The 26,613-nt window shown below is 43.7% G+C and overlaps 1 protein-coding gene across 1 annotated transcript in view; it reads left to right on the forward strand.

The window, feature by feature from the left end:
* Positions 1-26,613, forward strand: part of LOC125280902 (F-actin-monooxygenase MICAL2-like) — a 53,437-nt gene that overhangs the window by 7,698 nt on the left and 19,126 nt on the right. Inside the window, exons 4-6 of the mRNA XM_048214053.2 lie at positions 12,800-12,915; positions 17,288-17,380; positions 20,078-20,171. Of these exons, the coding sequence (XP_048070010.1) occupies positions 12,800-12,915; positions 17,288-17,380; positions 20,078-20,171 (303 nt within the window). The remainder of the gene's footprint in view (positions 1-12,799; positions 12,916-17,287; positions 17,381-20,077; positions 20,172-26,613) is intronic.

The following is a 26,613-nucleotide window of genomic DNA, read 5'->3' on the forward strand; positions in this document are numbered from 1 at the left end:
ATTGAATGAACATTTTTATGCATATAGGTTTTCCTTTCCTTTGAATTATTTTCGTTTTAGGTTAGGTTCCAAGAAATGAGGTTACTGGATTATAGATGCGAATATTTTTAAGATTCTTAATTTGCACTAACGAATTGTTTTTTAACAGTATGGCTAAAGGATGCATGGGAGTTCTCTGTGTTGTATCTTACAACTGCATGTTATAAATATGAATTAAATGGAGGGAAGGGTACCAGTTTATATTTCACTGCTAATGTATGGAATATTTTTTTCACCATACTGTCACCTGTGTTGAGTACCACATTTTTAAAACATTGCTGTTCTACTAGTCAAAAAACGGTGCCTCTTTTAAGCTTGTATTTTTTTTTTATTTACTGTTTAAACACACTTATGTATTTTGTTACCAGTGGAAACTTAGGCTTTTTTTGTATTTCAAGCTGATTGTAATTTTTTAAATTATTGAATTAATTAATATATTAAAGAATTGGAATAATCCAACAATACAGAAATATCTGAAAAAAAAAAGTATCTATTTGCTGCCCCCTCTTCTCCTTACCAAAGTTTTGGTATATATCCCTAGAGACAGTTTAGTTAAACAGTCACATGATTTGTTTTGTTGTTGTTGATATTTATTTGATGGCTTTAAACAAACTGTGATTCTCCTATCCCTATTTTTTATTTATTTATTTAATTTTTAAAATTTTTTTATCTTTTTAAAAGATTTTATTTATTTATTTAACAGAGATAGAGACAGCCAGCGAGAGAGGGAACACAAGCAGGGGGAGTGGGAGAGGAAGAAGCAGGCTCCTAGCAGAGGAGCCTGATGTGGGGCTCAATCCCATAACGCCGGGATCACGCCCTGAGCCGAAGGCAGACGCTTAATGACTGCGCCACCCAGGCGCCCCACCTATCCCTATTTTTTTTAAAAGATTGTATTTATTTATTCGAGAGAGAGAGAGAGAGAGAGAGAGAGAGAGTGTGAGCAGGGGGAGGAGCAGAGGGAGAAAATCTCAAGCAGACTCCCCGCTGAGCACTCCATGTGGGGCTCGATCCCAGGACTCAGAGATCATGACCTGAGCCAAAGTCAGACACTTCACTGACGGAGCCACCCAGGCGCCCCTCTTACCCCTGAGCAACTTTGTTTTTATTTATTTTGTTAACTTTTTTTCTTATTTACCTTTTATTTTAGAACTTTAGTTTTCAGGTGAAAAATCCCTTTCCTTCTTTGGTGCCTGACCCGGAACGCTGCGTAGATTAACAAGAGACTTGACGTTGGGTCAAGCTCAAGATAAACACAAACAGGCTGGAGTTTAGCTACATCCTTTATGCCCCATCGTAAACTTGAGTGTGTTGCACGTTTTGGGATAGCTAATACATTCACGCGGTTTAAAATAAACGGGTACAAAATGCTCAAAATACATAGTCCTATCTCCCTGCCCCTGAGCCATCCAGGTCATGTCCCTGAGGACAGATGGGATCCTCAATTTCTTAGGCATTCTTGCAGGTCAGTTCATGCATAGAAGAGCAGATTTACATATTATACTCTTTTTTACATTTTACGTGTTTTAGTATACTTTTAATTTTACCTTGGAGAGCACTGCATGTTAGCACATGACGAGCTTTCTGTTTTACAGCTGCCCGTATTGCCTTGTGTGCGTGTGGCTGTAGGTAGCGAGGCCCAAGGGTGCACACTGTGCTGCAGTAATGAACCGGGAGCGTAGGCCATTTGGCACACGTGGAAATGCTGGAACAGAGGATCTGTGAGTCAGGGATTTTGATAGCTGCTGGTTCAGCAGAACACGAGGGCAGTGCTTCCCTGGTTACACCAACCAGCGAGCTACCCAACGTTTTTCTTAATCGTTACCAATCTGATAGGTGATTATCTTCTCATATGTTAAAAAGTCATTTGTATTTCCTTTTCTGTCAGCTCTTGCTTCTGTCTTTTCCCCAGTGTTCTGTTGGGTTGTTGGTGTTTTTCTTAAGGATATGAAGGGACTCTGTTAAAAGGGAAATTTAGCCCCGATTTGGGATAGGAATGACAAATTTTTTTTCCAGCTTCTTCTTTGTGCTTAACTTTGTTTATGGTGGGGTTTGTCATATAAAACTTGTATTTATATAGGGTAGGTATAAGCAGTTTTTCATTTTATGGCTCTTAGACTTTATGTAATAGTTCAAAAGAGCTTCTTCCAAGTTTATAGAAGAATTTTCTTATAGTTTCGCTTCGTCTTTCTCATTTGTTTTAAACTTTTTTACATTTAAATATTTATATCAGGAAACTATCCTAATATCAAATGTGAGGTATGGATCCAACCCTGTTTTTGTTTTTGATTTAAGCTGTCTCCCTGGTTATCTTAAAATAATTTAGTGACTAACCCATCTTCCCCTCTCTTATGTGAGATGACATCTTTGTCATGTATCAAATTCCTGTACTTGGACTGAATTCGATACCATCCATTATATTCCGTTGAGTTGTCTGTTATGTATCAGTACCACACTGTTTTAATTATTTTACTTTATATATTTAGGCCTTTTTAAATTTATGTATGTATCATCAGGTAGGAAGAGTTTTCATGATTGATCCTCTCTTTCAAAAATTTCCTGGCTCTTCCTGCTTTGGCACCAGCTTGTCTATGTACCCCAAACATCCTGTGACTAGTTTTATGGGATTAAATTTATAAACAAACTTGGCAAGAGTTCACAACCGTATAATACGAATTGCCTTTCCGTTTGCTCTCTTTTGTGACCCTCCTCCAGAATATTTTTAACTTTACATCTTACAGGTCTTGCGTATTTATTCAGTTCACTGCAGTGTATTAGTTCTTATCGCTCTTGTAGGTAAGACCCTTTGATCCACCTTCCTGCTCTGGTTTCTGTACCTGAAATCTACTGATTTCTGCACAGTACTTTTGCGCCCATCCGTTTTGCTGGGTTCTCCTTGCTTATAAACTCTTCCCAATGGCTTCTCCCGGATCCTCCCCAAATATGCAATCATAATGTCTGTAAGTAATAATAATTTTAGGGCTCTTGGGTATCTCAGTCGGTCAAGCTTCTGCCATCAGCTCAGGTCATGATCCCAGGGTCCTCGGATCAAGTCCCACATCAGGCTCCCTGCTCAGCAGACAGTCTGCTTCTCCCTCTCTCTCTGCCCCTCCCCCGACTTGTGCTCTCTCTCACTCATTCTCTATCTCAAATAAATAACATTTTTTTAAATGGTAATTTTACCTCTTGTTTAAAAGATGTATACCTCTAATTTATTTTGTTACCTTAGTTTCTTTGGTTTCTAGAATCGCCAGAACAATATCAAATAAAAGTACTGATGTGGTTTCCTTATGACATTCCTAACCTCAATGAAAATGCGTCTCATTAATGAGAATGCTTTCCCATTTAAGCATGATGCCGGCTGGCTTCTGGGTTGACCAGGATAAATTTAAACACTCTAAGGAAATTGCCATCTAATCCTGTTTTATTGAAAGTATTTTAAATCATGAATAGATGTTGAATTTTATCAAATGTCACTTCAGTGCCCTTCGAGATGATTGTAAGATTTTTTTCTCCATAGTTTGACTAATGCCATGAATTACATAATAAATTCACTGATATTGAACCATCCTTATATTGCTGAAATGAATACCATTTGGTCATGATGTCTTACTATTTTAATATTCTTTTCTGTTCTGTTTGCTAATATATTTTTTAAGATTTTTTTTATTTGTGAGAGAGAGCACACACAGGGGAGGGGGCAGAAGGGGAGGGAGAGGGGGAGGGAGAGGGACAAGCAGTCTCCGAACTGAGCACAGAGCCAGTGTAGGGCTAAATCCCAGGACCCCGAGATCACGACCTGAGCCGAAACCAAGAGTCAGAAACTTAACTGACAGAGCCACCCAGGCGCCCCCTGTTTGCTAATATTTTTTTTTTAAGATTTTTGCATCAAATTCATTAGTAAGATTGGCCTTTAGTTCACTTATTTCACATTTATATGACTTCCATATATGCTGATTACAATAAGCGGGGTGAATGTGTTTTTCTGATTTACTTATCATGGAGAACTGTTTCATTTATATTTACTAGGGGATGGTATGACTTCCTTGGAACAGAATGAGAAGGTTGAGAATGGAATTAGGTTCAGGCTGACCAGCTAGGGAAATAGTGTCCTGGGCCCATCTCATGGAAGAGTTTTGTGTTTCTCTCAGGTGTTCTTAGGTCGGTATTCTAAGAATGTAAAGATTTTTACCTACCCTATCAGATTAGGCCCATCAGTTTCCTTTTATTTCTGTGCCCCTGCCCAGCCCACCCACCAATCATAAACACACACAGACACACACACATACACACGTTGACATTGCTCTCTCCACATTTAACTTGGGGGTACACTCCCATGCAATGGAGAGAGAAAACAGTATTCTAATTGAAAATGAGAAACTCAAAACGTGTGTGAATGGAAATACCTCGAATTTATGATCACTTGAATGAATCGACTGAAATTTAATTTTTCTTGTTTTTATGACAAAACTTTCTGGGTCAATTAATAATATATATAAACTTCTCAGGGTCTTTAAATTACTTAGGGGCATAAACTGATTTCAAGCACTTACCAGTGCCAATTTTATACAAACAATTTTAACGCAGATTATCATTCTTGTATAGAATTAAACAAGGCACCCTGAGAACGTTTTTTTATTTTTGCATCAAATCTTTATTGCAGTATAAAATAGATACAGTCAAGTACACAAATTATTAAGTACACAACTGATGAATTTTTGTAAAGTGCATATTTGTACAACTGCTCTGAGATCAAGGTGTAGAAAATCAGCCCTTAGAGGCTTCCGCCAGGCCTCTCCCCACATCCATGTGACACCCCATGAAAGTGCTTACCCTCTGACTTCTGCAGAGGGGTTACTTCTTGGGTTACTTCTTGGGTTTTTGACTTTATAAACATTGACTCTTTCAGTAGGATGGTAGGCAGAATTCTCAGAGGGTCCCGTGCTTTCTGCCCTGTAGAATCTCGTCCTCTTGATTCCAGTGGGAATGTGAAGAGGATGGATCTCACTCCCATGATTAGGTTACCGGATTTTGCAAACGTAATTAAGTTCTAAACCAATTGACTTTAAGTTAATCAAAAGGGAGATTATCCTGGGTCAGCCTAACCTAATTGGAGGAGCCCTTAATAAGGATGGGGCCCTTCCTGAAACTCGCAGGGTGAGAAAGATAAGATCCTGCTGGCCTGCGAGAAGTAAACTGACACGCTACGAGAGGCCCCATGGCCAGGAGGCCTCTGGGAGCTAAGACGGACCTCCAGCTGGCAGCCAGCAAGAAAACGGGCCCCATCTCCTACACCCACCAGGAGCGGAATGGTGCCAACAACCAGGATGAGCTGGAAGAGAGCTCGGAGCGGCAGCTGAGACCCCAGCATGGCAGACACCTCAGCTGCAGCTTTGTCAGACCCTGAGCAGTGGACCCAGTTGAGCCATGCCCCCCTGCACTTCCGACCTATACGCTGTGAGACGATAAATGCATCTCGTAGGTGCCGAATCTGACTTTATTGCTTCCACAACAGAAAATGCAAGTCTATATTGTGCCTGGCTTCTTCCGTGAAACATTATTGGGGTGTGGGTGGGGGACCCATATTATTCTGCATGGCAGTGGTTCGCTCTTCTCCTCGCTACCTCTTGTTCCCTTGTGTGAATATGCCACAATCTACATGTCCGTTCTGAGGCTGGGCACGTAGGTGTTTTCAGTTGCTTTTGTGGTGAATAATGCTGCTTTGAGCCTTCTTCGACCGATCGCTTCTGTTGGCTGTTGTCAACGATAAAGCCGGTTGCTATGAAGAGTGTTAAGGACGAATTTTAATTAATCATATACTATTGCAACCAAAGAGAGAGTCCAATATGAACTGAACTCACTTCTGATTTTTGTAGAGGTGGCTGGTGCTTTACAGGGAGACCGAGGGAATAGGGAGGGGCTGAACAGAGGCTCAGTAGCGTCAAGGAAGTGAGAAATTACAAAGGCTCAGTCGGTATAAAAGCTGATTAGGCCAGTTACGTGTGTTAGCTGGCAGTTCTTGAAGTCAGGATTCCATCTTCCCATAGAGACTGGGAGACAGAGGTCCTAGCCTTCTCGACGATCACATTTCAAAGGACTGGCTTTCAGGTCCTTGGGAAAGACGTTCTTGAGTGGTAGAGATAGCTAAACATCTCAAAGGGACAGAGGAAGGATTCTCATGTAAAGCCCTTTTTAGTAACTGCTCTAAGAAAGGGTAGTCAGGGACCTATCAGCAGGTGTAGCCTGGAACAAACACTAAATTCCTCTGTCAGCTTTTGAGTTTTCTCAGGCAGGTACTTTTTCTTCCTACTTCGTTCCATGTAGGAAGAAGTGGGGGGGCTAAATGGTTTATGTGGGGAGTCCGTAGTTTTTACAGGCCAAGGCCGAGGCCTAGCCAAGAAGACTCAGAGGAGCTTGCCTAGAGTTTGTTCACAGACAGACTCTTTGTCCGTATCTGCGTGGAAGCAGACTTGATAGGTCATGGGGCAGGCATGAACATGGTTTGCTTTAATAGACACTGTCCCACGGTTTTCAAAAGTGGTTGTACCAGTGTATACACACTCGAGCAGGAAATGAGCGCTCCCCTTGACCTCCATCTTTGCAACACTTGACAGTCTCAGTTTTGTTTTGTGCTTGGGTGTCACCATTTTTACGGAGGTATCTCATTATAGTTTTAATCTGCATTTACCTGCTAATGATGTGGCACGGCTTTTCACATGCTTATTTAGATATTCTCTTGTGAAGTCTCTAGCCAAGTCGTTTTGCCCACACTTCCGTTTGTAGACAGCCCTTTCCTTATTGATTTGTAATCTGTCTAGATTCTGGCTATAAGTCCTCACTGTCAGATATGCATATTATAAATATCTTCTCCCACTCTCAGACTCACGTTTTCATTCTTTAAAGGTGAAATATTAATAATAAGCTTTTATAAATAAACACTATACTTATTTTAATGCAGTCATATTTATCAATATTTTCCTTTATTGCTGGCCTTGCACCCTGGTAATGAGACCTTTCCCTACTCTGAAGTCATAAAGATGTTCTGTGTTACTTTTTAGAACTGTGCCTTTCAATAGGGTAGCCATGATTTCACACTTGAAATGTGGCTAGTGTGAGTGAGGAACTGAATTTTTAATTTAATGTTAAAAAATTTCAATTTAAATATTGAATCAATGGAAAATATTCTTCTATTAAACACAGTCTTTTGCTTTTTGAATTACATTTTACTTTAACCATTAAAAATGTGTCACCTAAACAGGAATGGATAAAACATGTACCAGATTCTGAAGACTTAGTATGAATGAAATAATGTAAAATATCTCAATAATTTGTATATGACCACATGTTGAAATGATAATATTTTTGAAATTTGGGGCTAGATAAAATATATGTTTAAGACTAATTGCATCTGTTTCTTTTTACACTTTTTAATGTGGCTACTTTTTAATTTTTACACTTTAAGTTACATGTATGGCTCATACTATATTTCTATTGGACAACAGTTATGGAAGTTTTATTATTTTACCTTTCACGGTTTAGTCTACTACCAAACTAGGATAGATTTTTGTGTATTCTGTGAGGTAAAGGTGTATTTAATTTTTTATGTTATCCACTTGATTCAGAAGCATTCATTAAAAAGGCTGTCTTCACCCACCCTCCCACCCCCCGTCATTGCTGTAATACTTTGTCATAAATTAGGCACGTCTGTTTTTGGACCTTCTATCCTGTTCCACAGATTGGTTTGTCCTTGTGCCAGAGTCACATTGTTTTCATCAAGTGGTTTTATAATAAATCTTCGCAGCCTGTAATGGGCCCTCCACTTTGTTCTTCTTCAGGACTGTCTTGATTATTCTTGGCCTTTTGTATTTCCATGTGACTTCCAGAGTCAGTAAGTCGATTTCCACGAAACTATTTTCTGAACATTTGACTGGGATTACATCGAATCTATAGATAAATTTAGAGAGAATTAATATCTGTGCAATATTGAGTCTTCAAATCCATGGACATGACACCTCTCTGAGGCCTTCTTCAGTTTCTGTCCGTGTTTTGTGGTTGTGGCGATCTCGCACATTTTCATTAGATACATTCCCTGGTATTCGTTTTTTGGTGCCGTTATAAATGATAGTCTTTAATTGGTTAATTTACAGACATTTGATAGCTTTAGAATAATGAGTCTTTTGATCTAGGAATATACAATGTTCTTAGTCCTCTAGCCAGATTTCCTAAAATTCTAGCTATAAATCCTTTATCAGGTATGTATTCGCAAGTATTTTCTCCTAGTTATGGATCACCTTTTTATTTTCATCGTGACATCTTCCAAAGAATAGGAGTTTTTGTTTTCATGAAGTCAAATTTCTTAATTTTTCTCTTTTATAATTTGAGTTATATTTAAGAAATCTTTGCTAAACCCAAAGTCACTAAGAATGTCTCCTGTGTTTTCTCCCAGGACTTTTTACAGTTTTTATTTCAGGATTAGATATATAATCCAACTCTAATTAATTTTTATAGTGAATAAAAGTGAACTTCTTGGGTTCAGTAATTTTCTAGAATGACACAGAACTCAGGGAAACACTTACTTACATTATATTACTTATTTTATATTATAAAGGACAAAATAAAAGATGCAGATGAACAACCTGATCAAGAGATGCATAGGGTACAGTCTGGAGGAGCCTCCAGCACAGGAGCTTCTGTCCCCACGTACCACCCTCCCAGTGTGCGGAATGGTCCCCAACCCAGGAGCTTTCTGGACCTAGTACTCTAGAGATTTTTACAGAAGCTTTATCACATAGGTATGATTGATTATTAATTTATTTTCCAGTGCCTTCCCTATCCCCAGAGGATCAGAGGTAGGACTGAAAGTTCCAAGGTGTAGTCATGGCTTGGTCCCTCTAATGACCAGCCATCTTCGAGGAGCTCACCAAGAGTCACTTCATTAGAACAAAAGGTGCTCCTGTCACAGGAAGTTTCAAGGGACTTGGGAACTCGTCACTCAGAATGACAAGCATTTCAGGAGCTCTGTGTCAGGAACTGGAGTCAAAGACCAGATAGTGGTGGGAACGGGGGACAGAGACCAAAATATATTTCTTATTATTTTACACTATCCTATAAATAGTTGATTATCTTTTAAAGAAGTTAAAAACCAAAAAGGTAATGATTTTATACTTACTATTGTTGGAGCTCTTCATTCCATGCGTTATATCCCTTCTGCTACGGGACTTCTTTTGACATTTTTCTTATGTATATCTGCTAACAACAAATTATCCTAAAGCCTTTACTTTTTTCTTCATTTTGAATGGATCATTTCACTGGATATAGAATTTTAAACTGACAGACTTTTCTTTCAGCATTTTAATGATGTTTCATTATCTCTTGGCTTATTTAGGTTCTGATGAGATGTCCATGGACATTCTTATCTTTGTTTCTCTATAGGTAATATATCATTTTTCCTCGTCTGCTTTTAAGATTTTATCTCTATCTCTGGTTTTCAGCAAATTTATTATCACGAGTCTTGCTATGATTTTCTTTATGTTTACCCTGCTTGTGGTTTATTGAGTTTCTTGGAACTGTGGATTTACAATTTTCATTAAATTTGTGTGATTTTCAACAGTATTGTGTCAATGACTTTCCCTATCTCCCGCTATCTCCTCCTGGCACTCCCGTCATGTGTTTTAGACCACCTCATATTATCCCAAAGATCACTGAAGTTCTGTTCAGCTTTTCAGTCTTTTTTCCCTCCGTGTTTCACTTTGGATAATCTCTATTGCTATTATTATTTTCACAGACAAGTTTCCTCTGTAATGTTTAATCTACTATTAAGCTGATCCAGTGAAATTTTCATTTCAGGTTTTGTATTTTCCATATTTATAGGTTCCTTTTAGTTCTCTTCTCATTCTGTTCATGCTGTCTTTTTAAATACCATATATTTATAATGGTAATTTTTAAATCCTTTGCTAATTCCATTATCTCTGAGTCTGCTTTTATTAGCTGAGTTTTCTCTTGACAATGAGCTCATTGTCCTGCTCTTTTGCATATCTAGTAATTGTTTTCTGGCTGCTAGGTTTGGTGACTATTACATTGTAGTGTGTTTAGCCTTTGTTTCTTCATTTAAAGAATGTTATATAAACAGTAAAAATGTTTGGCAGACAGTGGTGCAATTTGAAGATCAATTTGTTTCTTTCAAGGTTGTTTTTAAGCTTATTTGGGGTAGTTTATAATAACCTTTACCCTAAGGCTAAATTATCCCTATTACCAAAGTATGACTCTTCTGTGGCCTCTATTCTAATGCCCCCAAAGTTTGTTTTACCCTCGCTGGGTGGAACTTGAGTATTTCCCAATCCTGTAAAAAGTTTTAGGGGTTATTTAGCCTATCACTTCCCAACAGTCACTGGCCCAGCCTCATGCAGTTTCTCTCTATGCATCCAAAGTTTACTATTAAGCAATAGACTCAAGGGGACTTCTGTGCTTATTCCTGACGTGCTCTTTCTGCATCGCTCTCTCCTCTACCCACCCCCACCCTCGACACATTCCAGCTGCCTCCACTCACTCAAACTCTGTTCTCTGTCTTCTCAACTCAACGAACCTGCTAGATTGTTTAGGTTCTTCCTACCTGCACTGTGGCCTGGAAAGTGCCTCTAGGGAGGAAGCTAGTGTGATGTAGGGCTTCATTTGCTTCTGTTCTTACCTTTATCACACTTCTGCGTGTTGTCCAATGTCTGGAAGCAGCTGCTTCGTATATTTTGTCCTGACTTCTAATGCTTTGCGGTGGGAGATCAATCCCAGAATCAGTCACTCCATTCTAGCCAGAGTGGAGCAATGCTGCCACATTTTTTTTGTAACTTTGCAATTGAAAAACAAACTTCTAGAATCAGTGGTTCTGTGGTAGAAGAGAGTAAAGGGGAAGAGATTCAGAGGTAACTATATAGAACGTTTGCCAGAAGTTTAAGAAATGCATTATATTCGGAAATATTTTTTCTCGATTTCAAAATAAGATTCAGTGGAACTATTATATTCATTTTTGACAATTTCTACTTTAGGTTACATACTTCTCCTGTACAATGAAGGTTAATTAGGCAGTGTTGTTAATATTGCAGTATTGTTGATTTGGATCAATGATAACGATGAGGCAGTTGCTGCTGCTACTGATGGTGGTGGCAACGAGACTTATTTAGGCACCTCCAATGAACCAGGCACTGTGTCAGGCTCTTTCCATCTATCACCTTTACTCTTCCACTACAGTGCTGCAACTGAGAAGTTATGAGCTCCAGAAACTCAGGGAGGTAAAGTTAATTCCTCAAGCTCACATACTAAGAAGTGAACACTCCGTAACTACCTTACCCCTTGGTAACCTAGTAGCTGGAGCTGGAGGACAGTCTGAGCTCACCACCAATGGTGCCTCCTTCCATTACTAGGCTGCCCTCTGATGCTCTCTTCACCTGAGCTTTCCCATCTGGCAAATTGTAGTGGGAAACAGTTAACTCCTTCCCCAGGGAGGCTGTGCTATTATATAGATGTTTTGCATTATTTTGCTTTGAATAACAGCATATGTAAATGCGCTCCCGAGGTTAAAATTACCCTTATTTTTTAAAACTTGGCCTCTCCCACTGGGGTAAATAGTTGAAAATTACGGGGAGGAAAAGGCAGGCTGGAGAGAATGTGAGTCACTTGGAATTGCTTCCCCCCCGCCGCCGAACCATATTTCTATTCGGATATAAGCTGCCACGGCAGAGTAAAGATTCGTACATTTCCTCTCATGGCGTCCCCCAGGTTGTGATAGCTAGCGGCCGGCGTGGGTTAATCCAGACGTGACTCATTGACTCTGCATCAGGATGACGTGCAGGGGCAGATGTTCTTGCTGAGAAGAATAAAAGCCTCCTGTGGCACCTGGAGGACTCTACCACACACGGTCCCCAGGCAGACCACAAAGAGATTCTAGTGAACACGGGCCCTTTGCTGCCTCCAACCATCTACCTCTCGTTCAGAGGTTGGCGTATCTCCTGGACTTCAGCTCTCCCCTGGGCCCTGCATTGTTGAGCCCTCCCTATCTTCAACTGCCTTTCCTGGCATTTGAATCATCACTTCGATGATGTGATAATATCTGCAAGTTGGGAAAATAAAAGTGGCATTTGTTTAGCCATAATTAATGAAATATTTATGTTGCATGAGACTATGTGATAAAACCTTAGGCTTAGAGTCCTTTTGCTTCTGATTACATTTGGGATTTTTTTTTTTCTATGACCAGACATTCTGACGCCAGCTCTTTTACACTGAGCAGATGTCATGTAGTAAAAATGGGTGCCAGATGCTGTGAGCCACAGAAGGGCGATTTGTTTAAGAGCTGGCTCTGACTTTTTTGCATTCAATTACTCTGCAAAACGAACCTTACACGAGCATTTAGGTAACTCAGCTAACTTCAGACAAGCATTTTAATAATAGATTTCATCTCTGAATGCATTCTAAGCAACACACCATATAAGTGGTGTTTAAGGAATTAATTGATTTCTGCATAATACCTTTTTTTTTTTTAATATGAAAGGAGAGCTGCAAAGCTCTTGGCAGGGACCCAGAAATGTAATTAACGTGGACGGCCAAATTTTCAGTTGCCCTTAGGTACGGCCTCCTCCTGCTCACGGCAGGTGCAGCGAGGGAAGGGCAGGGAGGAACGGAATGATGGTAAGAAGGGAGGAGGGAGAAGCAGTTTTGGGTCATGAAGCAGGAAGAGGCACTGGGATTTCAGTGAGTTCTCCTGTTCCCATTTCAGATCCGAAACACATCCCTATCCAAGCACAGGTGACAGCGGCCACCTCTTCCGCCTCTTGCACCAGCTCTTCCTCTGCAGATGAAGATTTCCATCCCCAGCCTTCCTTGCGGTCAAAGGTAACAACACGTGGCAAACCAAAGAGGGCCTTGGCTTGTGGGGCCCGTTTACCATCCAAATTTCAGACCCAGTGTGGACCCCAGCTGCAGTGGATTCGTTAGGAGGATTGCGTTTCATTGCATCTGACAGCGACCGCTTTTTACCTGGAACGCCCCAAGAATTAGCTTCTTTTTTTTTTTTTTTTTTTAACTTTTAGAAGCTTGCCTTTCTCAGAGACTCCAACTGGCAGGGGAAAAAAAACAGACATATTTACTTAAAATCATTTGGTGACTGCAGCTCTTAAAGTGAGTTTAATATGTGGTCCAACAAGCAAACCATCGAAAAATTTACAACAAGCAGATGCATATTTCCCTGGGGGAAACACAGCTTCATTTAAGAAGCACTAGAGGCAGATTGCATGGAAAATGTTATGTTTATTCTAATCAGAAATATGAAATGAACCATGCAGTTGCATCTAGACGTGGATACTCCGAGGGTCCGTGCTATGGAAGGGACTCTCTGCGTGCTGGCGAGGGAGATGGCTGTTCTCTTTGCTTCATGAACGTGTTTCTGGAAAACACTTTCAACTACTCCCATACACATAGATTTTTAAAAATGCAAACCTTGTTACACATCTTTAAATGTGTCTGTGTGTCCCATACATGAAGACACATCCCACAACCAAACCTTACCCTCGTTTTCGTGATCCCCTGGGGCTGGAGCGTTTTCGCTGGGACTGAGGGATGAATGGTTGGACCTAAAATGCTTCCCAGGAGAACAGAGAAGCAGTTCACTGTGCTAACAGTGTTTATTTTTTGGAGCAGTGAGGATCTGAGGAGAAAGGGAGAGAACCAAATGTATTTACTTAGACTGAACTTTTCCATATCTGGCATTAGGAACTTTGGCGTCATCTCAAGTCACTCAGGGGTTCCAGCTCCCCACAGCCCAGCTTCGAGCAAGTCAGGAGGGGCTGAGACATGGCATGAGTGGGGGGGGGGGAGGGAATGCAAATGAAAGAGAATGTGTCTGTGTTTCTCATTTCTAACTGTGGGCATCCCTGATTAGTTCAGTAGTCAACACAAATGAATTTGGTGTGTTATGTTGACTCCCTTTCCTGTCCCTCTCACCCCTTTCAGTAACCTTGAGTTAAGTCTGTATTCAAATGAATACAGACATTCATCAGCCATTCTAAGAGCCATTCCAACACTTAGGGAGAATAAGAGAATGGAATGGCCCAAACACATCAAAGAGCAAGACCATGAGATCTAGGGCGGACCTTGCAAGTAGCTCCTTGTCCTCCTGCTGGCCCAGAACAGAGCCTGTCAGCACTCAAGTTTGCAGCGTGGCAAAGCTTGCCTGCTTCACCTGGCTTCTGACCAGTCTTACAGGAAGGGAAGCTGGCCAAAAGTTATTTCTTTACTACTTCCCAAGGGCACACCCTGAAGGAACAAGGGTTTTCCCTGCTCTGGTTTCTTTATCTCTTCTGTCCCATACAGGTGTGTCCCCAGCCCCTTGGCACAGAGCCCATGTCAGCTCGAATGAACCTTTGCGCAGGAAACCGGAGACAGGAAGTGAACACTCTACCCCTTCCTTTTGCTTGGGCCCTCCCCACCACCTCACCTCCCAAAGCCAGGCCTGGACCTGGGAGAATGAGGCAGGCACTCGTCCTGGGTTCTGCCCAACCTCTCCCCTTCTCTGTCCTTTGTCTTTTCCTTCCTCACCCCGAGCCTCTCTCTTTGCCTCTCTGTGCTGTCATTGCCACCACTGAGGATATAAGGACCGTGCCTGGCACATCATAAGACTGGCTGAGCGTTTGTGAACAAATCGTCCTCTTTTCTATGTCAACATCTTCTAATAAAAGGCAATAGCGACTTTCTTTCCTCCTCCAAGTTCTGGTTTGCTAACTCGTGATAAAGCAGGAAGGGTCTGGCGGCTCTGCTGTTCGGAAGTGTCAAGATGGTGTGATGCTGTCGAGGCACCCCCCCTTGAAATTAAATGGTCTTAATTTAGGAGGAAACCTTGATATTCCTATAAGGCGGGGGTCCTAGATGTGCCTGTGCAGTATTTGGCATAGGAAAGGCCATGTAGATCAGCTGAAAACATGGATGCTGGATTCAGACTACCTGAGCTAAACTCTTGGTTCCACCAATGACCGATTGTGCCATCTTGGGCAAGTTATTTAAGTCTAAGATTTGATTGCCTTATATCCATAATGTAAGTGTGATTGGAGAAATAAATGATTTGATACATGTGAAGTAATCAGTGTAATATTTGCCACATAGCGCTCAGGATGTGCTGGGATTTATTATACAAATTAGTAAAATGGGAGCTCAAGAGGTATTTGTGAGTCCTTGTATAGAATGAGTTAGACAGTCTCTGGGCAAGAGCTACCGGTGATCTCCACCATGCCCCTCTGCCCTAACCTTTCCAGAAAGGTCCTGGCTGCCTAATGGTGGGGTTCCACCCCCCCCCAAATGGCCCAGACCCTCTGTTCAGAGTGGTTGACAGTCCATCTGGAAGTTATCTCATAGAAATAGAGATGATATGATATGGAGTAAGTTTCAGTTCTGAGAGCTGAAATTTCCTTCTAAGGATGAAAAAGATCTTTAGGATTCCAGATCCTAAAGAGAATTATAGAAAAATGAAATTTCATCAAGACAAATGTTTTCACTGACGATCTGCAGACACCCTGAAGTCTCAAAGCTGGCTGCTTCCCTGGGGTGTATGATGGTCTCCCCATCCAGATCCATGGAATGGGTGACTGAATGACCAGCATCCATGAGGCCCTGGAAACGCACGTGCTTTTCAGGCATAATCTCTGACCTCTGTCGTGGACCTGGATTCCTCTGGCAGTCTCTGGGGTACGCCTGTTAGGTCCATTCTTCCCTTGTGCATGTAAACTCCCTTTAACGGACAAACATCCAGTTCAACCGTAGATACTGACTGCCCAGGCACCAGGCAAGCTGTAACACATTTTTAATTCCATGTTTGTTTCTGCCAGTGTTAAAGAGAAATCTGCAGTGTGCTCTAATCTTTACGCTAATATGTAGAAAGTGGATGAGTATGCTCCAAGAAGAGAAACTCGGAGCAAAACTCACCCGATTTGAACGTTTACTTTGTGTACAGAGGATGTCTATGCATGTGCAAATCACATACACGGATATATGTTGTGCACACATATATGACAAATAATGGATTTTAGCTCATCATAATCGTGCTAATTTATAATATGATAATCTAATAATCATGCCACTAATAATAAAAATCATGGTATTTCTGTATTTATCCCATATCTTTTTCAAGTATTCTACAAAAGGCTTGACCCACATTCTCTCAATTAATTCTTATAACATCCCTGCAAGGTAGGCATTTAATCATTTTCACCACTCTGAAGTCCAGAAGGTTGTGTGGCAGGCTGACACACAGCTCGGCTGGGATTCAATGCCAGCTTTGCCCGGCGCCCGGGCCCCCTGCTCCACCAGCATTCTCCACTGTCTCTCCAACCAGAAATGTCTCCCCTGCTTTCCGACATGCGGATCTGGCCACACTATCACTTCTCCTTTCTCTGGTGTTTCAAACCGGGAAGTGCACACTACCGGGATTCACATCTATTTTCAGTGCATCAGTTTTTGAGTGTTCTGGATTTTCCAAGCCCAGGCGTACCTGAAACCCAGTGACATGAATGACATATTTGCACAAGCAAAGTGAAGCAGGGAAGGGAAGCAATCTTATGCCTACCTCAAGCCAAGAAACACTTGGATTTGAATGATTTTGACACAGTCCTCTATTCCCAGGTTTAATTAGGCAATGTAGACCCAACCTGAGGATTGTTTAAAGTTGTTAATTGGTTTTCATGGTGTGTGTGTAAGTGTGTATGTGTGTGTTTATGTGTGAGTGTGTCTGTGTTTTCCTCTCAGGCTCATCCTTCTTGGACCTTATGGTAGCACCTGTGTAGAGCATAATTTTTGTGTTATTCCTTCCCTTGACTGAGCCAGATCAGTTCTCTATAAAGCCAGTCCCACCTACATATCTACATAGACACCACCCCCAACCCCAAACACACACACCAGTTTCCCAAACCAGGACCTACTAGCCACATGGGACTATTTAAATTTACATTTGAATGTATGAAAATGACATGAAATTGAAAATTCAGTTTCTTACTCATGGTAGCTCATTTCAAATGTCCAATCGCCGCATGTGGCTAGTGGCTTGCATATCTTAGTACAAATATAGAGCATTTCCCTCATCGCCAGAAGTCCTGTTGGACGTCATTGTTCCAGAAGTTAAGCAGTGGTTTGGTTGGAGCAAGTAGAAGCCTGTATCATTATTTTGCAGATTTTAAACCCATTTTTCTCAGATACATTTTTTCTTCTCTATTGGTTTTTATAGGAGAGGAAGACACTCAGAAGAAGAAGGAAGCTGGAGAAAGCAACAAAACAATTGGTTAAGCAAGAAGAATTGAAGAGACTTCATAAAGCTCAGGTCAGAAAACAAACTTGACTTGAATAAGTGAGCCTGGGGTCTGGGACCTGGGAGTTGGTTTGGAAAACCCTTTGGAAGTCTCTGTTGTATCGGGGGAGATGGGGCTAGGGGAAAGGTCAGTCTCTCTTCTCTGAATGACCAGATCTGTGGCCATTCTAAAGGCCCTGACCCAACCCCTGGTGGGACCCTGGGGCCTGAGGAGCCCAGGTGTTGGCGCTGGCCCACTCCCAACTGCTTTTCCATCTGCCAACGTGTGTCCTGCAAAGGGAGCCTGGAATGACAGCCAACACATGGCCTTGGGAACCATCCCAAGGCTCGACTGACACATAGCGGTGGACTTGGTCTTGTCCTCTGTGAGGACACAACCTTCCCCTGACTTCCTGCCAGTGTCCCTGCTGAGCTCACAACTATTAGGAGCTGTCTCTGTTCCAAGGTTCATCACAAACATGAACATGCAGCATTTCAATACAGATCCCTGTCTTGATAGTTAGCTCTGACATTTCTGCCCGAGCGGGTCTGCCCGCACCTGTCACAGACAGGCAAAGGAAGCAGAAAGTCAAGGCATTCCCCACGGCCCTGATGACCCCAGACTTAGCCTGGAAGAACAGTGGGGTGTTAGGACAGAAGGACTTAGAATGACCGCTCGTACTCATGCAGTGTTCCCTTCTGTTTGTTCCATTTACCCCTTTATCTGGCTGTGTTGTCCTGTTGAGGAAGGAAGCCGCTTAACCCAAACTCCTTTCCCCTTCACAGTGACTGACAAGGGAGCCACTGCTTTCACCTAGCGGACAGGGAAAATCCCCACAAAGTCCCTCTGTCCCCTCTCAACTTCTGAAACAGGTTTCCTGGAAACACTGTAGCTTGGCCTTGTGAGAACAAGGTAAGCCTTTAGGATACCGATTGGCAGACTGGCGATCTCCCTCCTTATGTTCTCCCTCCAGACCGCAGGTGGTAATAAGAACCATGATAGCCTTTGGAAGTCTCCTCTGCCGGTGCTCACAGCAGCCCCTTCTAGTCTCCAAGATTTTCATCCTTAGTTTCCAAAGAACGACCACTATGTAGTCCGCTCAGCCGCCATAACAGCCTCGCACAGACTACGTGCCTTAGACAGCAGGAATTTATTTCTCATAGCTCTGGAGGCTGGAAACGCAAGATCGAGGTGCCTTCAGGACTGGTGTCTGGTGAAGCCTCTCTTCCTGGCCTGTAGACATGGCCTTCTTTCTGTGCCCAGGCGGAGAGAGAGAGAGAGGTGTCTGTCCTGTTGCTTCCTCTTCCCATCAGGTCACCAGTCCTGCCGCATTAGGGGCTCGCCCTTACGGTCTCATTTAACCTTAATTACTGCCTTAAATGCCCTCTCTCCAAATACAGTCACACTGGGGGTTAGGGCTGCAATATATGAATTTGGGGGCAGGGGGACGATTCAGTCTGTAACAACCATATAGCCATAAAAGCACAACAGTCAGTCATAAAGTCATTTAAATATTTCCCTTCCATTAGTGATTCTACGTCCTGCCATCAAGAGATGGATTTATAAAAATACAATTGTCTTAAAAGAGAGACAGAGGGCATGAAATCACAGTGGTGTTACCTAGAATGCCCATCTATTTCAGATTTTATGTTAAACCCTGGGACGTAAACCCTCTTAGCTGGGATGAGGAGAGCCAGGCGGCTGCTCGGGCCCGACCCCTGCTCGCGTCTCTCCACGGGGCCGGAGGTATTTCAGTGATTGTGCTCTGAATCCAGGGCAGGCCGAGAAGATGGGGAGTTAAGCAGGAGAGGGGGTGAGACAGAGCTGCAGTGAGGAAGGGAGGAAGAACAGGCACATTCTACCGGCCCAGACATTTGCCGGCCCCTTTCATGCACCCGTTCGGCCAGGTGCAACGTCTGTCCTGCTGGGAGATGTGCCAGCATGCTGTTTGAAAGCAGCGGAAACTGAGGGGGAACAGCGTGTGTAGGGGAAAGGCTTTCCCCTCATGTTCCTTCCTAATGCCGACAAGAGGGAAGTAGCCAGTAGGGGAAGGAAGAGCGTCCACGCAAACCCGAGTGTGAATAGGTGTCCACAGGGAGCCTCGGGAGTCTTGCCTCGTAATCTGCTGCTAACAGCCGCTGTGCACGTGCACGTCCAGCGGCCCTTGGGTGTTAGCCCTGCGGTACAGTGAAAGCGTGTTTACAATCTGTAGCTGAGGAGGGGAGCTGGACACGCCGAGCAAGGCGCCCGAGCCCCAGGAGTTGGCCCGGGGCCTCCTGCTGCAGCCCAGCTTCCCGGGAGCTGTCTGCTGGCTCCTCTTGGGAAGATGGGATGCGGCCACGCTCTGTGTTGGCCCCCAGATCCTCATCGTACTCCGAGTAGTAGCTGCCGTTCTGCATACGCTATGAGCACAGTCAGAGGCCAAGGCTCAGAAGGGTCTGGGAGCCATGAGAACCTCCCCTCGCCCGGCATCCTCTGCCTGAGGGCACGTCCGTGTGGTCGGCCTGGTCAAAGAGGACTGTCTTTATGTCTCCATGGGGGCAGACTGGGCTTACAGACAGACTCCATGCTTTGTGTTTTCACACTAAAGAAGGGAAACGTCAGGATCTAGTTATTTGGGAATTCGGAGGTCCTTACCCAAGGAGGGACAGCATGAGGGACAGAATCAGCCCCTCACGTGACTCTGCACCTCAAGAGGCCCCGTGTGACGTGCGACCCTGGCGTTGCAGGCCATCCAGAGGCAGCTGGCGGAGGTGGAGCAGCGGCAGAGGGCTTCGGAGATCCAAGGCGTGAGGCTGGAGAAGGCGCTGAGAGGGGAAGCAGGTAGGCGGCCCGGCGGATGGGAGAGGCGGGTACGGCTCCACGTCCGTGCTCTGAGAGTACTGCCAGTCTAACCGTGTTGTCCCCGTGGAACTGTTAACGAGGACATGTGGCGCCAGGTTTCCAAAATCAAACTGACGGTCCAGTTTGAAATTCCTAGGGCCCTGGTCAGCCTGTGGGCCTTGTAACTGGGTTTCTGGCCTGCCCAGTCTCACTTCTGCAAGTGTGAGTGTTCTTTGCAATCCAGGGGTTATGAGAAATTCAGAACTATTTGGGTGTTCAGACAACGTTAGTAGTGAATCAAAGCCCGGACTTGGACTCAAAGTCCTCATTTCTTCCTTTTCTAGCTGTGTCCCGTGGGCCGGTCATGTTCCAAACTTCTTTGAACTTTCATTTTCACCTCTAAAATGGGGATATTTGTGGTTTCCTCTAGAACTGACATAAGGATTAAAGAAGAAATTATATATAAAATATATATATAAAGAAAATAAATTAGTGTTTTGCCTGGTACAAGAAATGGTAAGTGTCCCACCAATAGCTTCAGATTCTCAGATCCAAACAAATTCCTCTGGTGAAGACCTACCGCGTGGGAGACATGAAGACAGCGGGTCTGTAACGATGAGCACAGCCCAGTTTCTGCCTTTGAGAGGTTCACGCTCCATTGAAGGAGGCAGGCACGTAAATAAATAGACCACACTGCAGGAGAACACGTGCAGTGATAGGAACGAGCATTCGGGGAGGGAGCATGGGAACACAGTCACGAGCTTCCTCACTGACCTTGGGGAGAAGGGCACTCAGGCTAAGCACCTGGAAGGGGCTCTCCATGATGATGGAAACCACAGGAAGAACAGGAATTCACCTATTCACCTAGGAGGTGAGGAGATTGTTCCAGAAGAGGGAATGGCACCTGCAAAGGCCAAATGTGAAAACACGGGATGTGCCTCATTGAACAAGGGGCCAGCAAAGGATTCGGAGGTGAGGGATGGCTTAAAGAAACCTACGTTTTTCGTGTTTTTTTTTTTTTTTTTTTTGGAAGCTGTCCCAGTACTAGTTTCCAGCTAGTGAATTGGAGGGGCCCTTAGACTTAGGGGTGGTACTGTCTCTTTAGTTTTCGGATGTGCTATCTTTAGCCTTCTGTGTTTTCGATCTAATGGGTGAAAAACCAGACCCTAAAAACATATCTCTGCGAGCGATCGCATAAGCAACGTGGTACTCGTTCAGCAACGTGGCGGAAGGTTGGGATTTCAGTTCTCTTAGAAGTTCAGTTATGTGATATCAGCAGGGGCAGACCCGGATTTCGTGAGGCCTGAGGTTTGTACAAAGTCCCGCGGGCGAAATTGGGAGGGTTGTTCCCAGAGCCTTGCGAGGTCTCAGCCAAGTGAGGGGCCCCGCGGCATGAGCATCAGCAGCCGTACGGCTCCCAGGCTTCTGCGCACCGGGGAGGTGCTGGAGTCCGACTTGACCCCTCCGAGCCTGAGTCCTGGTGTGGAAAGTGGGAGTGCTCATCATACCAGTGTCTTGGATTTGTGCTGAGGATTGGTAAAGCTGTTCGTGTGGAAGGCTTAGCACAGCACATGGCATGGGGTAGACGACTAGTATTTGTTCCATTTCTTTTTTTTTTTTCCCTAAGATTGTATGTATTTATTTGTGTGTGAGAGAGAGAGACTACAAGTGGGGGAGAAACAGAGGGAGAAGCTGACTCCCCGCGGAGCAGGGAGCCCGATGCAGGACTTGATCCCAGGACCCTGAGATCATGACCTGAGCCGAAGGCAGACGCTTAACTGACAGCCGCCCCACCGTCCCTGTTCCTTTCTTACTAAAATACACTGCGCATGTCCTTGCAAAGATAACCCCAATTGGCCTATCAGGAGTAGACTTCGTGACAAAAATAATCACTGTTCTTGCCTGGAGTGAGAGTCCCTGCCTGTCTGTACAGCTGTTGCTAGGGCGTTCAGTACAATGAGCTGCCCTTGTTGGCTGTACGACCAGATTCCCCATCCAGAAGGCTCTGCACTAGTCTTTGGGAATCCACAGATTTCAGTGAGAGCCTTAGAAATGGAAAGGATAAGCCAGCAAAGCTGGGGCATATTTCAGTTTGCTGGGGAGGCAGGATGGCATGGTGGGGAAAGGCACCCAAGAGCCCCGTGTGCAAATTCTGCTCCGTTGCGTTTAGGCTGCGTGACCCTGGGAGAGTTGCCTAACCTCTTGGGCTACAGATTCCTTCTGTGAGAAATGGAGCTAATGATCCTCCCATTACCAGGTCACTTTGAGAACGAAGGGCACTAGTGGGCATAGTGCCTCCCAAGAGCGCGTGCCACGTTGCAGGCATTCAACAACTGCCGCCTGGTATCATTTTTACAAAGTACTGTTCAACATCCCCACACATGCACTGTGAAGGAATTGACTCGCTCATCTTTGCCGCTTGAAATTTACATTCGAGACACCAAATTTTTCAGGCTTCTGAAAATCGCCCTCTCCCCCAAGTGTACAGGAAGGGTCTTTTGAATTATCAGCTAAAGAAAGCCAGCTTGTGTTCTCAAAGGTGCGTCGACCCAGCCAGAAGATGGATTCCCTTCATTCCCTTTACATCCTTAGTAATTTAATTCCCCTGTCCAGTTTATGGGCCTTTCCCCCCTTGATTGTCCTTGTGTGGGTGACAGAAGCAGATGAACATGGGGCTGGAGCCTAGAAGAGTCGAGTCAAGGAGAGCGGCCCCACAGGAAACCAAACGGAGGATGTGCGAACCAGGCGTCGAAATTAATACACTCCAACTTGTAATAACATTTGTGCAATAATAATATTCCTTTGCAGTTTAATATTCTATTCAGCCCCTTTAAAAGATTGCCCTGGTGCTTAATGAATGACCAATGCTTATTAGGTTAAGTCGTATTTGAGCTGGCCTGTGCTGCTCTGGTTCAAGTGATTTAATGGGAATTATTTAATAGGTATTATTAGGATAATTAGAAAATGATCGCAGTTAGGCAATAATATTGAGCTATAAAGGTTGTGAATAACCAAATTTAGAGACAGGCCTGAAAACATGAGTAGTCTGTGACAGTTATGCAGGCTTCTCTAATAATTACGTGCGCCGGTCTGAAAGGCGCTTTTGTTCCTAGGAGTTATTCATTAGGCGGGCATTGAATTAGAGGAACATGCGGGGGTGCGGGACGGAGGGCAATGATGGCTGATGAGCTAAATGAGGCTTTGATGAGCTCCTAATTGTCGTGACAACAATTCCTTCTTTCTTTCTTCCCAACAGTCAGAAATAAACTCCCCCACCCCCGGGAAGGGTTGTTCCCCATTTTGTCAAGGAAAAAGAAACAAAGAAAAACAAAAATCCAACCACCCACCCTAGATGATAAGTCATGATGTCCTGTCGGTTGGGTGTTGGGAGGCAGGGAGAAGTGTTATGGATGGATTCCCCTGGTGCTCCTAGCTGCCCGGAGTTAAGGTCCAGGATGTGCAGGGGCCTGATTGCCCTGGGCCCCCACCCTCTATGGGGAAAACGAGCCAAGCTTTGCGAGCCACTTAGACTCTTCTTGGTCAAGGCGCTCTTAGCCACTGCTTTGTTATCGATGTGGTGGTCAGTGTTAAGTGTGAGGGCCATGGAAGTCCCCAATTTTGCAAGAGACCATCATTCAAATTTAGATGGTGTGGATAACAGAATCTCCGCTTTCTTTCAATAATTGGAGGCAGGTAAAATCTGATGAAGACTGAGAGCAGCTTGGAAGAAGAAAAGATTTGTCCCTAGGGGAGGTATATGGGAATTACTTTTCCCTTATAGCTCTACCAACTTTTTGGGAAGGTTGACCAGCTGGTTGTCTGCATTGAGCTGTTTGTTTGTTTGTTTGTAAGTTTTTTTCAGAGCCAGATGGCTTCTCCTTCACAAAGACGGAGTTTACAAAGTAATAGCAGGATGTGTGAGGCTGCCAGTAGGTGGCAGCAGGAGCACATATTATGCCAAGGGAACGTGCAATGCTAAGCTAGCCAGGAAGAGGGAAGTAGTTTGGCTTACACTCTGTGGTTTTTATCTTGATGGCTGCTGAGGAACAGAAGAAATAATACTTTTCCTTGATAATGTAACACGAGGTGCCCTGAAAAGAACGCAGATACCGCAATCAGACACTTGTGAGTTTGAATCCCCACGCCATTCGTAGAGAATGCCAGGAGTGACAAGATTCCAAAGTCGATGGCTCAGCAAGCCAGGAATTTGGATGGGTTTGCCGCAACTCTGTGCGCTGAAAGCAAACAGTGAAACTCCGTGCACCGGAGCACAGGAGTTGTCTACTCCCCGCCCAGCAAGCAGCAGGAACGCAGCATGGTACGAGTTACCCTCTACCCGAGTGACCTGGCAGGCCCAGATGGCAGCTGTGCACATGGTGGATGGTGCCACGGCCCGGAAGCTCAAGGCAGGGCCCTCCGCGGCATTTACAGCAGGCACCGGCAAGCCAGCCCCTTCCCAGGAAGCAAGTAGTTGTACAGTAGTCCTGCTGAGGGATCCTGACCTCCTTCTCAGAAGCGTCTCCCTGGCTGGTTGTAGGAGTTGCTCGGGCTTGGAGGGTGGTGAGGCCTCACTGTTAATCACACTCGGCAGACATGTGTGGGGGTGCTCAGGGTCTACTCAGGGTCTACTGCAGATTGCCTTACCCAACAAATAGTAATTATGCACCAATCGCGTGTGCCCCTCGGATTCCAGCCTCAGTGGCCACCCTGTAGAAAGTCAGTGGCCTTCCCACAAACATGGGCCCTGTGAGGGTGAGCCTGAGATTCTTTTCCTGAAGAAGAAGGCTTGAGTCCTCTCCGCTGAGTGGATTCCTGGGGCATCGAGGTCTCAGAGTTAGCGGCCCTAGAGCATTGCTTTAAACACAAAAACCACCATGACAACAGCAAGACGTACATTTTATATCACAAGTTAGCCCATGTAAATATATACTTGAATACAATTCATCAAGAAATAATACTGAATTTTGCAACATATAAAAGACTAGTACTTTCCATTCCATCTTATTTTTAGTGCTTGTGATGACCCATTAGGTTAATTTTGCAACCCTCAGATTTAAAAAAAACACGGTCATAATGATCTTTACCTGGAAAAATATTTGAAACTAGATTACCAAGTGGCCGACTCAGTCAGAAATAGAGAATGCAGTTCCCGAGAAGCATGGAGCAGCAGAACGGGGGACTAGATGCTGTAACCGCCCATTCACCACAACAACTATACTTTCCAAAATACTGCTGGGCTCCCAAGTAAGTGAGGTAAACCTCTCAGGGCCAAGAAGAAGGAAGAGTAGGAGAAGAAAAGTGTGCTGAAACTTACATGTGCCAGGAGGGAAGCAAGCATAAAAAAGAAATCCAGGGTTGCCTTGAGGATAAATACCAGTGGTTTTAAAGTTTAAGCCTTGGGACTAAGGAAAAGGAGGGAAGCTAACCTCGAGAGTCCCGCATTATGCCAGCTCTTCTAAATCCCTGAAAGACAAGCATCGATCGTCTACGAAAGAAACCAGGCTTTCATTTATGATCTCTGGATTCAGACAAATTAAGTTCAATAAACTGTGAGATGATAATAATAAATAATCCTACAAAACACAAGGAAGTGAACCACTAAGAATGGCAAAAACAACACATTTAAATGGCCAAGAACTTAAGCTATTATTAATTATTAAATACAGAATATGTATGTCTATGTGTCAGACATTTACAGAAACAGATTACACATAAAAATGAGCAAGCAGAAAGAAACACTATAGAAGAGGCCAGGCAGCACCACCTTCACCTTAACCAGCCGTGACCACAGTCAAACGTAACACCACGAGCTTCCTGCTGTGACGTACCGAGAAAGACACATCATCACTTAGGCAGCAGCAACGCTTAACCTGAATTTAACCATAAGGATATAATCAGACAATTGCAAACTAAGAGACCATCTGCAAAATAACTCACAAATGTCAATGCTGTAAAAAAAACAAACAGCGTGGCCATATCTAGGAACTGTTCTAGATGAAAGGAGACTAAAGAAACGTAACAACTACATACAATGCTTAACCCTTTAGGTTTAAGTTTTTTCAAATAAAAAGCTGAGAAAATGGCCAGGGATTTTTTTTTAAGGATTTTTAAAAAATAAATAAATGGAGAGTCTGAAAATGAAAAATACGTTCATTGAAATTAAAAACCCAGTGAATGTACCACACAGCAGCTTGGACACGGTGGTAGAGAGAATGAGTGAATTGGACACTATATCTGAGGAAATGAACCAGAATGCAGCACAGAGAGAGAAGGAGATGGAAAATACCAAAGCGTGGTTTGTGGACACAAGATAAAACGAGAAGGTGTGGTATGTGTTCGATCAGAGTCCTGGAAGGGGAAAGTAGAAAAAATTAAGGTTGTGTATTATTTGAAGAGATAATGGATGAAGCATGAGGACAAAGCATTTATAAATGTTAGCTTT

This window comes from Ursus arctos, unplaced genomic scaffold, assembly GCF_023065955.2.
Source record: "Ursus arctos isolate Adak ecotype North America unplaced genomic scaffold, UrsArc2.0 scaffold_23, whole genome shotgun sequence".
Classification (NCBI taxonomy): Eukaryota; Metazoa; Chordata; class Mammalia; order Carnivora; family Ursidae; genus Ursus; species Ursus arctos.